The following is a 14,379-nucleotide window of genomic DNA, read 5'->3' as shown; positions in this document are numbered from 1 at the left end:
ACCCAATCCTTTAGCCCATCTTTAATATCAAAGAGGAGTTGATCGTCGGTTAGGTCTGAGATCTCTAGCATGAGAGTCGTGAACTCCTTGACATACTCGGCAATGCTTCCTGTTTGCCTTAGCCTACGCAGCCTGCTTCGTACCTCATCGTTGGCGTTGTGATGCACAAATTGCTTACGGAGTTCAGTCTTGAACCGATCCCACGTGTTGATAATGCAAAGCCCATTCTCCCTCTCGGAATGTTTTCTTCTCCACCATAGTTGGTCGGAATCCCTTAGGAAGATGGCAGCATTGCTAATCTTCGAGAAGTCATTCGTGACATTCATCGCATCGTAGTATTGTTCAAGCCCAAATAAGAAGTTTTCCACTATAGTGGCGTTGCGTGTGCCATTGTACATGGCAGGCTTAGGGACTTTTAGTCCGTGAGGAGCAGCGGAACTATTAGTGGCAGCAGTGCTTGTCGAGGGCGGACTACCTCGACGAAGAGCATCCATCTCCCTACGAAGCTTTTTCAGCTCATCTCGTAGGGTCTTTTGCTGGTCGACGAACTCCTCCCTAAGGGAGCGTAGTTCTCCCCGAAAGGCTTTGCCAAGATCTTTGATCATGGCCTTGGCAGCCCTTGTGATCTCCATACTTTCATGGATGAGGTAGTCAACCCGATCACTAAGCTCGCCAATAGTCGAAGTCACGCTAGCCAAATCTTTCTCAAAGCTAGCAACTCTGGACTCCACAGGCTCGCATGCTGGAGCCTTGGATTTGCCGTGTCTAGGCTGTGATCATTGTTCCTCATGCCCGTGGGTCTGCTCAGTGCGTTGCTCTTCCACCGCAGTAGCCACAATTCCTTCATCGCTTGCCATTACTCGGATCACTTCAACCAGCGGTACCTAGGATTCAAACCGTTGCTTTGATACCACCTGTCACGAAACTTCAGCTTAGAGGTTAGCCAAGTCGCGCGACACTTAGTTAACTTGCTTGATAAAGTCGAACTAAGTAAGCCTAGATGTGAGTTGGGAGCGATTTTAGGTGAGCAAAGTAGGCAGCAAGGGTGTAGGGCTAGAGTAGAATAGAGCACTTGAGCTTTATAAATATGGAGAGCTTTATTAAGTTTTTCAACCTTCTTTACAAGTATATGTGGGGTGGTCTTTATATAGGCTTCCCACCTCCTCAACATGTGGTAAAGATTAATCCATCTAGAAATTTCTACAAGCTACTTATGTACAAGGCTTCCTTTGGAAGCTACTCTATGTACAAACAAGGGAAGCTTCTAGGCAGCTCCTTGGCTTGGCACACAGCCTTGCATCCTCTAGAAACTTCTAGGATCTTCCCTTGGTTTCTTTGGGCAGTCAACTTGGGCTAGGCAGTAGCATTCGACTGGACATATATTGAACATATTTTTGCCCATGGACAAGCCTTGCCTTGCCCAAGATGAGGCGGGTTGTGACACTATCATCCAAATTGCAGACTTCTCAACTTTCTCATGGAATGCAAGAATCTGATACACCACTACATTGAATAGTACAAGACAATTTGCTTTCTTTATTTTCATCTTCTGCATGTTTGTAATTCTTTGCTTTCCTTTCCAGTAAGATGCAAAGCATGTGAATGTCCTTGATTTATGAGTATGTCTATATCAAAGTAGATAATAGACAGTGGACTAGCGGTTGAAGATTGGGTATTGCGATATCAGTTTGCTTCTAAGTTTATTAGCTTTTAATGGAACAACTCTGTGAGAGCAACTTACGACAAATTTAGGTTTGTGTCCGTCTTTTGGGCTTGATTTTTACTTTGTTTATTGCACTCATTTATTACTACTCTGGAAAAGATGTCCAACTCACTGCCTGCCACTAGCTAAAACGATGACTCCTTTTTCTTTTTTTGTCAGGCTGAATTACTCTCACTATCCCTAAATTTTGGAGCTAATCACCCTCTATTTTCAATTCATAACACAAAACAACCTAAAATTTAACTCGAGTATTACAAAACCTTTTTACTACTACTGATATGATATCCGTTAAAAACTCTTAACAAAAAGGTGACCTAGTAGCCACATATTACAAAAAAAAAAAGAGGACTTTTGAACAAATTAACATCTAGGCTCAAACAAATTTGTAAAACCCACTAACAAAATCTTTTTATTTTCAGCAGAAATCCTTTGGCAAAGTTGATCCCAAGCTACCCCATCTCTGATATTATGGTAATTTTGCATATGCGTCATCATCTCCACCCCCTTGGAATGTTGCTTCAGCTATTTTTGGACAGTGGTCATGGTGTTGCGCCCATAGGTTTTGTGGTGATGTATGATGGCGCTGGTGGTGCTAGTGTTGTGCCACGGGTTTTCTGATAATGTATGTTGGTGGTGGAAATGAAAGAATAAAAGTTGAAAGTAAAATAAATTTGTTTTTAATTATGCTGATTATTGAAGTATTAGTTATACGCTCTTTTTCTTTTTTTGAAGTAACTTATACGCTCTTTTATCAGTTTGTAACACACTTGTAAAATCAGATTTAAATTTAAAATTTATTTGGCATTAAAATTAAATATTTAAACCTATTTATTGAAATAGGTTAAATTTGAGTGCCTTTGAGCCTTTAGCCCAAGTTCAGGAGAAAATTGACGCTTGCTCAATGATTAATAAAGGGGCAGAGAAACTTCTAGTTCAGAGACTCGAAGAAAATTGGTTGTGCCCCAAAAGTAATATGGAAATAAAGTAGAGTAATCGAAAAAAATAAAACAAATAAACTGGTGGGTGCGGCTCCAGAGTTCAAGATAAGTCACACAAGAAAAGAAAAAAAAAAAAACAGAAACATTAAACAAATGTCATTAGGTGCATCATGTCATAAAAAAGAAAAAAACTGAGATTTAATCACAAAAATTGAAGTTAAACCTCTGCCGGATGGACCAAGAAGAGATGATTTGGGTCTAAACGTATTCAGTCCTCCCCTCCCTCTCCTAATCTTCATGCGCAATGGAAGGCACAAGCTTTCAAACCCTAAAATTCAAAATTTACATAAGGACACCCGTAAAAGGAGAATAAGATAAATCCATACAAAGACGGCCCATAAAAAAACACAACCCATTGGGAGGCCATTTTGACTTTTTTTGCCTCCACATCGTCAAGCGGTTCTTGTTTCCAGCGGTAAGCACAGCTGTTTTTTCTATTGTCAATTACTGGAATTTTAATCGTCAAATTACTGTTTCAGGGAAGGAAGAGCAACTGATTTTTGTGTTGCATAACCTATCTCCAAATCTACAGGTTTTCTTAATTACTCACTTGGAGTCCCTCTTCTCTTCTGCAAGAGCAAGCATAAAGCGCGGATGATGTAGTGATCCGAGGTGAAGTGGATATATATATATATATATATATATATATAAACATATACATACTCTGATATCATTCTTATGAGATGTTTCAAATAATCGTTTGATTCTCTGTTTTGCTGTGATTTTCTTACAGAAATGGAGGTAAGCCTCTGGTTCAAATTGGCAGTCCTAGTCGTAGTCCTACTTTTTGTGCTGGTGCCAAAGTTAACATTTTTTCACAAGCTCGATCGAAGCCCAAAGAACCTGCCACCTAGTCCACCAGCTCGTCCTATTGTAGGTCATCTCCACTTGTTAAAGCAACCGGTACACCGAACTCTACATGAACTTTCTAGTAAGTATGGTGACATCTTATTGCTTCGATATGGGACTCGTAAAGTCCTAGTCATTTCCTCACCTTCTGCAATTGAAGAGTGCTTTACTAGAAACGATGTCATATTTGCAAACCGCCCTCAGTCGCTTGCTGGAAAGCATCTCAATTACAACTCTACGACTATGGGTTTCTCCTCCTATGGTGACCACTGGCGCAATCTCAGGCGCCTCACAACCGTAGAGCTTTTCTCTACTGCTCATACTGCAATGTTCTCAGGTATCCGAGCAGAGGAGGTCCGATTACTGCTCAAACAACTATTCCAGGATTCTAGAGGAGAATCAGCTAAGGTGGCACTGACATCAAAATTCTTGGACCTCACATTCAATAACATGATGAGGATAATTGCAGGAAAACGCTACTACGGAAAAGACGTCGTGGATCAAGAAGGTGAATTGTTGCAGGATATCATAAAAGAAATGGAGGCACTTCGTGGGAGCGCAAATCTAAATGATTACTTTCCAGTCTTACAATGGGTGGATTACCAAGGGGTGGAACAAAGGATGCTAAGATTAGCAAAGAAGATGGACGTGTTCTTACAGGACCTAATCGAGGAGCATCGGACCAACTCATCTGCATCTGTGAATCTGTCCGGTGCAAGCAACCAAAAGAGAAACTTGACTTTGATAGACGTTATGTTATCATTCAGAGAGAATCTCGAATTCTACAGTGATCAAACCATCAAAGGTGTTATACTGGTAAGAATGCATCTCTGACTATCATAAACAACATAGTAATTCTTTTCCTATTATCATTATTATATTTTATCAAATAAAGCAATTGTTTTATTGTATAACGAATTTTCTTTTAACTTCAAAAATAAAGCTATGATTCTATTTAAATTGTATATCATACTTGATATTAGTTTCAAATAATTACACTTTATCTTAAAAATAATATATTCTAAATACTTTTAAGTTTATCAATTTATTAAATATTCACTTCTAAATAGTTAACGACTTATTTTTAATTATGCTAAAAGGGTGTATAAATATTATATTAAATATATCATTTAATAATAATTTAATTAATAAATAATTGCTATTATGTACTCAAATTTATCTCTTTTTTTGGTTTCAAAAAGTTTAGATAATAATTTTTTATTCCTTCTTTATTCTGCTCAAACTATAAATCTTGATTGCAATTAATCCTAAATAATAATAGATTCTAAATAAATTAATTTTTTGTGGTTATTATATATTCATGTTTAAATAATAAATAACTTATTTTATAATAATAAATTATATCCTAAACAATAATTTAAAAATTAATTAATTTATTGATAAATATCTTACCAAAATTATCCATCTTAATAAATTTGGCTGCTCCTTCCAAATCCTTACTTTTGTATAAATCATAGATAAGTAGAATCCCCTTTAAATTAACTGTAGAAGTTAGCAATTGGCCCTTTCGTTATAAATTTTACAAGCAAGTAATGTGGGGTATCTATCTCATGCCATGCAGACAACACTAACTGCAGGATCTCAAACATCAGCAGCTACACTGGATTGGGCAATATCACTTCTACTTAACCATCCAAAAGTACTGCAAAAGGCTTTTACTGAAATAGAAACTGTTGTTGGACTGGACCATCTATTGGATGAAGCAGATATACCAAAGCTAAATTACCTGCAAAACATAATTAATGAGACATTTCGACTCTTTCCACCTGCGCCTCTTCTATTACCACATGAATCATCTGCAGATTGCACTGTTTGTGGGTATTATGTACCTCAGGGCACAATGTTACTAGTCAATACATGGAGCATGAATAGAAACCCCAAGCTCTGGGAGGACCCAGAAAAATTTATGCCAGAGAGATTTGAAGGTCAAGAAGGTGCAGGGAATACACTGCTTCCATTTGGTGCTGGAAGGCGAGCTTGTCCAGGGGCTGGTCTGGCCAAGCGAGTGATAAGCCTAACATTAGGTTCCCTGATTCAGTGCTTTGAATGGGAAAGGATTGATGAAGAAGAGATCAACATGACAGAGGGAGCAGGGCTTACCATGCCAAAAGCTATCCCATTAGAGGCACTATGCAGACCTCGTGAGGCCATGATCAACCTACTCTCCACACTTTGAAGCACAAAAACAACTTTCTCTATAATAAGCTTTAATGTTTGTTTACTTCCCGGTGATAAAAAGAAGGATTCTTAGTGAAGTAACATCAAATAAGTCAAAACTACTCATGAGCTTGGGAAAGTTGTTTATGCATTAAGTAATACACTAGGATTAATGGAGAGAATGAGAGATGCAATTAGAGAGAAAACAAGAACCATTCGAGATTATCATAATTCAATGAGTTAAATAATTTCTTTTTGTTGCTTTTATTCTCTAAACTCAACTAACAAATAACAAGATAATCAGTCATCATAAGCCATGTGACTAATTACAACAAGTTCTGAATAGTTAATACTCCTAATTTCATGCATACAACTCAACAATCTTTTAATTTAACGTCTAGCATCAATCTTGATTTCACATGTATCAAGATTCTCCTCTACAAAGACTCTTGTTCTCAAGAGTTATATCAGTAATGAAGAGATAGATCATCACAAGTAGGATCTACAAAGACTATTAGACTAAAATTTGAGCAGTTGCATGACGTTGCCTTTTAACCAATCTTGTACCCAAGAAGGAAACGGACCAACAAGGAAGAGGCAATAATGCACCGTTATAGAGCCGTGAACTTTTCTTGGTAGAGAAGTAGAAACCCATATTGCAAGAATTTCATCTTACATTAATTTTATCATTCCAAGATATCCATTATAATAATTATCAATAATAGTAAAGAAAAGGAACCAAGGGTTAATATGTCCCTACAATCAAACATAGAGATATTTGGTTTAAAGATTTGATACGGTTGATAATTATTTTTTACTGAACAATTATATTAAAACGTTTGGTAAAAAATTAAAAAATAGTTGTTGATAGCTGATTTAGTTGTATCAGCTCTATTTTATAGCTTGCTTTTTATTAACTAGTAGTTGATTTAAATTTTTTTATTTATTTAGACATTATTATCTTTATCAAAATTTATTAAATTAATCTCATGTAATTAAATTTTTATATTTTAAAATAAATAATTATTATTTTAAAATTATTCTTAATAGTTAAATAATAATAATATTAAAAATTATGATATTTGAAATGAGAAATTATTATTAATAGAATTTAAATTTAAATTCTACTTTAAAAATAACTTTTATAAATATTTTTAATAATAAATACAATTGAACTAAATAAAATTAATTATAAAATTTTAATTATTGTAAATTAATTTTATTAATTTATATCATTAAATCTAATATGATATAATTGAACTAAAGAAAATTAATTATAAAATTTTAATTATTATAAGTTAATTTTATTAATTTATATCATTAAATATAATATGATAAATTGAATTAAAGAAAATCAATTATAAAATTGTAATTATTATAAGTTATTTTTATTATTTTATATCATAAAATAAAATATAATAAAATATATTTGATGATATATTATACCTTAAATTATCATTTATCATACTACCAACCGCTAATAAAATTCTATCGAATAACTTAACTTATCAGCCACCGACTACCGGTTGTATTGATGATATGAACCAAACAGGCGCATGATAATAGAGGAAGATATATCAAATGTATTGCATTCTATTGAAGAATAATCTCATTCAAGTTCAAATAATAATATCTCGACAGAATATTTCAATTAGCATCTAAAGTTACTTATATAAACGTCCTGTTCTGAGTAGGACAAGAAGGATTTCAGACCCTATATAAGGGCATGACCACAAGATCAAGCAAATAATTCGATTACAGCTTAATTCCTTATTATTATCAAGATATTTTTTTTTTTTCTGATTTTGCTTACTTTTTTACAGGAATCTGAAGTCCAAGTCATCTAGTACATCATCTTTGATACTTGGCATTCGTTAACTAATCATCAAGATACACCTCATATAAGTCTAAATATTTTATTAATAAAAGTGGATTAAATATTTTCCTAACAAAATTTATACTTTCTTTTTACTTTCCATAACCTTCTTGACTACTAAACACTATTGAAATAGACAAACAAAACCCATAAATTCTCATATTAGTATCTTATAAGTTCATCTCCGACTAATTTTTCTATAAAATGAAATTCTTAGCGTAATCATAACCAAAAAATATAATGAACCGAAAATTTAAGAAAAGAAACACTTTAATTTGAATCTAGGTATAATTTATAAATTCAGAAGTATTATCATTAAAGAAGCTAAAAAGACTTCGAGTTCACTGCTCTTTGCTCTCCAAGCGCCAATTAAACATTTACCCTGCTTGCTTAATCGGTTTTCAATAACTAGGTCTTGGTTCCTTTTTCCTTTTTCAATATATCTGGATTTTGCATCGTCCAATTTATCAGTAGTTAACCAAACCTCTAAAAAGAAAAAAAGATCCCCAATTCAACTACCTAATGCTGCCCAGCTTCAATCATTTTGGAGAAAAAAATGGGACAACCTGAATGTGCTTTTTTTTTTTTTTTTCTTTGGCAATATTAAACTTATGAAGACCTCAAGAAAGAACTATTTTAAATTTAGGGTTTTACAATTATTATATTAGCTGTAAAATATGATACACTTTTTATTATAAAAGAATATAAAAAAAAAATAATGAAGAAAAAAGAAATGCTTAGCACTCCTTTTAAGAAACAGTGCTATGTAACTTTCAACTAGGATTTAGAAATATAATTGTCTTTATCAAATCAAGTAACCTGATTAACAGGTGAGCATAGCAGGCAATTGCTGATATAAAATCAATTTCTATAAAATCCTATCTGAATTTTCAAGAACAAACATCGAAAACTCAAATCTTCCATTAATTACGCTAACTAGATAATATATGACATAATCTAAGAAACTGTAATTTTTTTGTTTAAAGTATTCCATCAAACACCATTATGAGCAAAAGAAAAATACCTCTAACAATTAAGAATACTTTGGCTTAACATAGTTCTAACTTATAGATTAAAATTATAATTTATTACTTCTTCCATTTCATATTAATTGACGTATTTTATTTGAGTTAAAAAATATTTAATATATTTAATTGTAAAAAATTAATTAAATGAGATTGCTATTTTTAAGATTTTTACACTCTTTCATAAACTTATAAAATTTTGTAAAATTAATTGTAGACAATATTAACATAAGAATAAAATAATAAAGAAAAAATTAATATTACATTGAATGTATAAAAGAATAAATAATTAAAAAAATTATTTGAAAAAGTATTTATAAATATGAAATAGAAGAAGTAAAAAAAAAAAAAAAAAAAGAAGAAGAAGAGAGTTCTTAAGAAAAAAGGATAAATTGTCGGAGTCAATACACTTTAACCAGAAAGAATGCAGTAACAGAAGAAAAACAGAGAATGCATAATCTACTTGTACGAGGAAGAATTGTGATTGCTGCTCGTAGATCTTCCCGTCCACCATCTGCAGTCAGAATGTCGGCCACCTGCCCTATGTATTTTCTCCTTTATTACTCGTGAGCTGCAAAGGAAGGTCCCAATATTATTAAATATTAATGTTTTACCGTCTCTTTTGTTAAGAACACTCAGGCCTGTTTTTTCTTTTATTTTTTTTATCTCGGAATTAATTTCTACTCTTCTTTGTGTATATCAAAGAATTTTTTATTAACTCAATTATTATCCTGACATTATGTAATTATTGTTATTATCTTTGATTAAAATTAATATATATATATACATATATTGATATACTATATATTCAACGTTCAAGTTGGCTTTTCTCCAATAGAATATTAACAAGAAAATGGATAATCAGATCAATACAAACAAAACTTTTGAGAAATTAGGACTTGGTAAACAATGTTGTCATACTTAGTTTGTGATGATTTTCATTTTATCTTGCCATCATTTGAAAATGTAAAGTTTTTTTTTTTTTTTTTAATTTCCTTTAGCTGTCCAGATTAAGAGAGAGATCAATGACATGCTTATCAAGTTAACATATTTGTTTTTCTTATATTTGTTTACTTTTACTTTTTTATTATTGTTGTTAAATGGGCAAGTTGCAATTTCTTAATGTATTATCTTTCCACGTAAAGAAAGTTTTGGACCAATCCGAATCAACTTATTTACTTTTTTACTAAAATTCTTTGAATCCTTCATGCGATATTTTCATATATTCACTTTCAACGACAGATATTAGGAAGTTGCGTAAGAAAATAATCTACCTTACCTCTGTTTGTATATTATATCTCAAGCTCTCCATAGAATTATTATGTTTTCATCAATGGAGGAAACATGGGTATGCATTCTTTTCACAACATTTGTCATTCTACTCCTTTCAAGGCATTTTTGGTCCAAAAGAACAACATACAGAAATCTGCCACCAAGCCCGCCTAAACTTCCTATAATCGGACACCTTCATCTCATGAAAGAACCCGTCCACCGATCTTTACAAGATCTATCAAACAAGTATGGTCCAATCATCTTTCTCTCGTTTGGTTCCCAGCCTGTAATAATCATATCATCACCTTCTCTAGTTGAAGAATGCTTCACTAAAAATGATATTGTCTTAGCAGATAGGCCTCGTCGTCAGGCTGGTAAGTATCTCCATTATGACTACACCACAATTGGGGCTGCTAACTATGGCGATCTCTGGCGCAATCTACGCCGCCTCGCTACAGTCGAAATATTGTCGACAAACCGCCTCAACATGTTTCATGGGATTAGGCAAGAAGAAGTCAGAATGCTAGTTAAGAATCTGTTTCAGAGTGCAGGTCAGGTTTCCGCAAAAGTGGAGATGAAATCCAGGTTAGTAGGACTATCTTTTAACATCATTATGAGGATGGTTGCAGGAAAGCGATATTTTGGTTCTGAAGTGAAAGATGTTGAAGAGGCCACGCAATTTCATGATGTGATAAGGGAGACGTTTGTTCTAAGTGGTGCCGCAAACCTTGGGGACTTCTTTCCACTTATACGATGGCTAGATTATCGTGGAATTGAGAAGAGGTTGGTGTCAGCTCGGAAAAATATGGATTTATTATTTCAGCGTTTGATTGATGAGCACCGGCATAAAAGGGGTTCTTGTCTAGAAGACAAAAGCTGCAAGACAATGATTGATGTTGTACTGTCTTTACAAGAGTTCCAACCAGAATACTACTCGGATGAAATTATCAAAGGCCTTATAATGGTATTTCTCCGGCTCTTTCTTAAACTTTTTATAGTGATTTTAAAAGAAAGGGCTTTTAGTTGGGTTCTGAACTTGTAACTGCAGCTGCAAGAGTTTCCAATAGCACAAAAACAGAGCTCATCGGACTTCTTACAATGATTCCTTTTTTCTTTTTGTAGGCAATGCTCACTGCAGGAACAGACACATCGGCAGTTACAATAGAGTGGGCTATGTCACTCTTGCTCAACCATCCTAAAGCTCTAACCAAGGCCAGAGCCGAATTGGACATCCATGTTGGTCAGGATCGTTTGGTAGATGAGCAAGATCTCCCAAAGCTACAGTATCTCCATTGCATAATCAATGAGACCCTTCGCTTGTTTCCAGCTGCACCACTCCTAGTACCGCATAAATCATCTGATGACTGCAAAATTGGAGGGTTTGATATACCGCAAGGCACCGTCTTATCTGTCAATGCCTGGGCCTTGCATAGAGATCCTAAGATATGGGAAGATCCTAATAGTTTTAGACCTGAAAGATTTGAAGGCATTAAGTATGAGACATGTCTGTTGGTTCCATTTGGTTTGGGAAGGAGGAGTTGCCCTGGAGCTGGACTTGCTAATAGAGTGGTGGGATTAGCATTAGCTGCCCTGATTCAATGCTTTGACTGGGAGAGGATTACTGAAGAAGAAATTGACATGTTAGAAGGGCCTGGACTCACTATGCCTAAGGTTCAGCCTCTAGAGGCAATGTGCAAAATACGTGAGTCAATGATCAGTGCAATCTTATCATAGCTTGATCTTGAAGTGTTTGTTTACTTTTCTTTTTCTTTTTTTCTTTCTTATATGTTGACAGTAAAATCAAGTATGTCTATGTACAAATTAACTATAGCAGATATTATTAAGTAAAAATATATAGTAGAGGTAAGTCAAGAATGAGAGTCTGTATAAATATAATTATGTAGGTAAATACTCACTATACAAAATGCCTACTCAGTAAGGATTTTACAGAAATCGCAGAAGTGTGGAGCAGATGAGTCTTGGACAAACATCATCTGCAAGGACGCAGAGTACCAGGACCATATTTTAATACCACGTCTACTTATGTAACTTTAGGCTAGTTGTTAGATGTTAGTTGTGATACTCTCACATAAAAGTACGAGAGGACTTCTCTCTTCTGAGAAAAGGATGCACAGTTATGACACTTCCAAGTTCGATATGGATCGTCATTCATGGTTTTACACCCTTCTCTTTTCCCTTTAACTATTCTTTCTTTATCTGTTTGAAAAGAATCAGATGCAGAAACTTCCCACCGTATCCGCATCTCATGAAAAAACCAATACATTGAACACTGCGAAACTTATCAAACCAGTATGCTATCCTGTCATTCGTTTGCCGCAAGGGGCTCATCATATCATCCCCAGCCTTGGGTGAAGAATGCTTCAATAAAAATGATTTTATCTTTGCCAATAATCCTCTCTTTTAGTGGGCAAACGCCTATGCTTATTGCAACTATTCCACAATAGGTTTTTCCTCATACGAGATTGTTGCAACCTTCGTCACATTTCCACATCTTTCTGAGTATTAGACATCAAGGTATTAGAATCTTGCTTGGAGGTCTATATGAAAATGCATGCACAAGTTTCACTCGAGTAACCCCTGATATTTTAGAATATATCCTATTTAGACACTAGTTGCATGGTTTATCAGAAAATGTTGGAACATAAGCCTGGGTGATCTCGTTTCACAGTTTTCTTACCGGAAATACAGGTAACATATGACTTAATGGCTTCGAGCAGCCGGACAGGACCCTAGTGTCCGAATGATGAGAGGGTCATGTGGAGGCATTGACGTGTCAATAGTTGTCTTCGTAAAGGTTACAGGATTAACAATTAGGGTATTTTATACTTTCTGGAAATCAATCAAATAAAAACAGATTTCATTTTTCCCATAAATGGCGACAAATGATGATTCTCAAAATAATAGCGTAGAACAAATGAGTCCTTTTGTGGATTGAATCCTCCTACAAAAACAGAGAACATGTCGCAGTGAGCTGGGACTTAAGAGTCCAGCAAAGCCTCTAATGCTAAAGTAAGCAATTAGAGAAATTAAGTATTTGTGTTATAAGCATTAAGCTATGGATTTATCGATCTGCCTGAACTCCTGAGCTTGTGTTTGCCTTGCATAAAAATAAAATAAAAAATTGTTATATAGACAAAATAAGTGCTGCATGAAGCTATGCGGTCCATTTCAATGTATTGCTTTTCTTTTCTTACCTTTTGTCTCTACTTTGCTCCGCCAAAGATTGATGTGACACCACCAAGTTTAGGAAATAATTGAGTGCGACTCGTAGAAATCCAATTGTACAATGACCGGACATTACATTTCTTCTAAGTTACGAACGGCCTTCTGATAGTATAGAGCAATCTCATTTTGCAATTAGAGGCAAAATGAAAAACAAAACACGAAAAAAAATAAAATTAACCATTGAAAGCATGTCAAAAAAAATTAAATATCTTTCTAAAAACAAGATTAAAAATATAAAATAAAAATAATTACTGATTTCACTTATAAAAATAAATAGCTCTTACATTTGAATTTCTCTATTCACTTATATCAATAAAAATTTATAGTCTTTTAGATGTAAATAATATAGAAGATGTATGTTTTGTATCAGTCAATATATTAACAAAAACAAGTAAAATAAATTTAAATAATATAATACTTTTAATACTTTTTCAAAAATTATATTTCTAAATATATTAATATTTATATGATTTAAATGTAAATTTAAGTAATTCAATTAGGTAATAAAATTTTATAATATAATGTAATTATTTATTTATTTATTTATTTCTTAAAATATATTCATTATAGTTATTAAATTTAAAAATTAATATTAAAGTACTAAATAATTATCTCAACCAGAATACAAGTGAGAAATTTCAATACAAAGAAGCAGAAATAGATTATAATTTATAACGGCCAAGAATTTCAACGAGATTAAATGGAGTTATGCTAAAATTACAATCTCGCCCTTACTGTTAGTAGAATGATATGAAATACCCTTATATTTTACGTTGATAACCTAAAGTCGCTCTATTCAAACTTTCACCGTCAGCCGCTGCTGATTGTAAATGACCAATCCACCCATTTTAACGGTTCGGATTTGCCTTTTCTACCAAATGCATGTAATAAGATTTAAAAAAAAATTATTATAATAAAATTGACAAACATTAGAGTAAAGGAAAGGTGGACGTGATGTCTCTAAGTTAGTACTTGCAAACGTATGAACTAAATGTTAGTATGGATAAGTTTATTACGAGATCGATATCGTAAGGAATTATAAAGTATATACTATAAAGATTAATTGTCACATAAAAATACAAGAAATAAATCTAAAAATTCTAAGTCAATGTCTAAAAATAGCTTTAAAGTTATAAAAGAAATTCAACAAACCATAAAATAAATATACAAATGAATGATTAATGTAAATTATATGGTAAAACAACATTTAGT

At 33.5% G+C, this 14,379-nt stretch overlaps 2 protein-coding genes across 4 annotated transcripts; both read left to right on the top strand.

Annotated features, from left to right (window-relative positions):
- The first annotated feature begins 2,776 nt into the window (after positions 1-2,776).
- Positions 2,777-6,004, top strand: LOC8288534 (cytochrome P450 81Q32). 3 transcript variants are annotated; one of them, XM_048370554.1, is made up of 5 exons: positions 2,777-3,136; positions 3,254-3,333; positions 3,455-3,652; positions 3,731-4,386; positions 5,153-6,004. In XM_048370554.1, exons 3-5 carry the CDS (start codon positions 3,457-3,459, stop codon positions 5,765-5,767), a joined length of 1,467 nt encoding a protein of 488 aa, XP_048226511.1. In that variant the 5' UTR covers positions 2,777-3,136; positions 3,254-3,333; positions 3,455-3,456; the 3' UTR covers positions 5,768-6,004. The 3 variants fall into 3 exon arrangements, with proteins under 3 accessions (XP_048226511.1, XP_002510139.1, XP_048226510.1); XM_002510093.4 differs by having other exon boundaries at positions 3,455-4,386; XM_048370553.1 differs by lacking the exon at positions 2,777-3,136 and having other exon boundaries at positions 3,174-3,333; positions 3,455-4,386.
- A 2,915-nt stretch (positions 6,005-8,919) lies between these two features.
- On the top strand, positions 8,920-12,101 carry LOC8288535 (cytochrome P450 81Q32). Its single transcript, XM_002510094.3, has 2 exons — positions 8,920-10,885; positions 11,044-12,101. Exons 1-2 carry the CDS (start codon positions 9,971-9,973, stop codon positions 11,653-11,655), a joined length of 1,527 nt encoding a protein of 508 aa, XP_002510140.2. The 5' UTR covers positions 8,920-9,970; the 3' UTR covers positions 11,656-12,101.
- Positions 12,102-14,379: the final 2,278 nt, after the last annotated feature.

The sequence above is a fragment of the Ricinus communis genome, chromosome 2 (genome assembly GCF_019578655.1).
Source record: "Ricinus communis isolate WT05 ecotype wild-type chromosome 2, ASM1957865v1, whole genome shotgun sequence".
NCBI classification, from domain to species: domain Eukaryota; kingdom Viridiplantae; phylum Streptophyta; class Magnoliopsida; order Malpighiales; family Euphorbiaceae; genus Ricinus; species Ricinus communis.
This window is presented reverse-complemented; position numbering and strand designations above follow the sequence as displayed.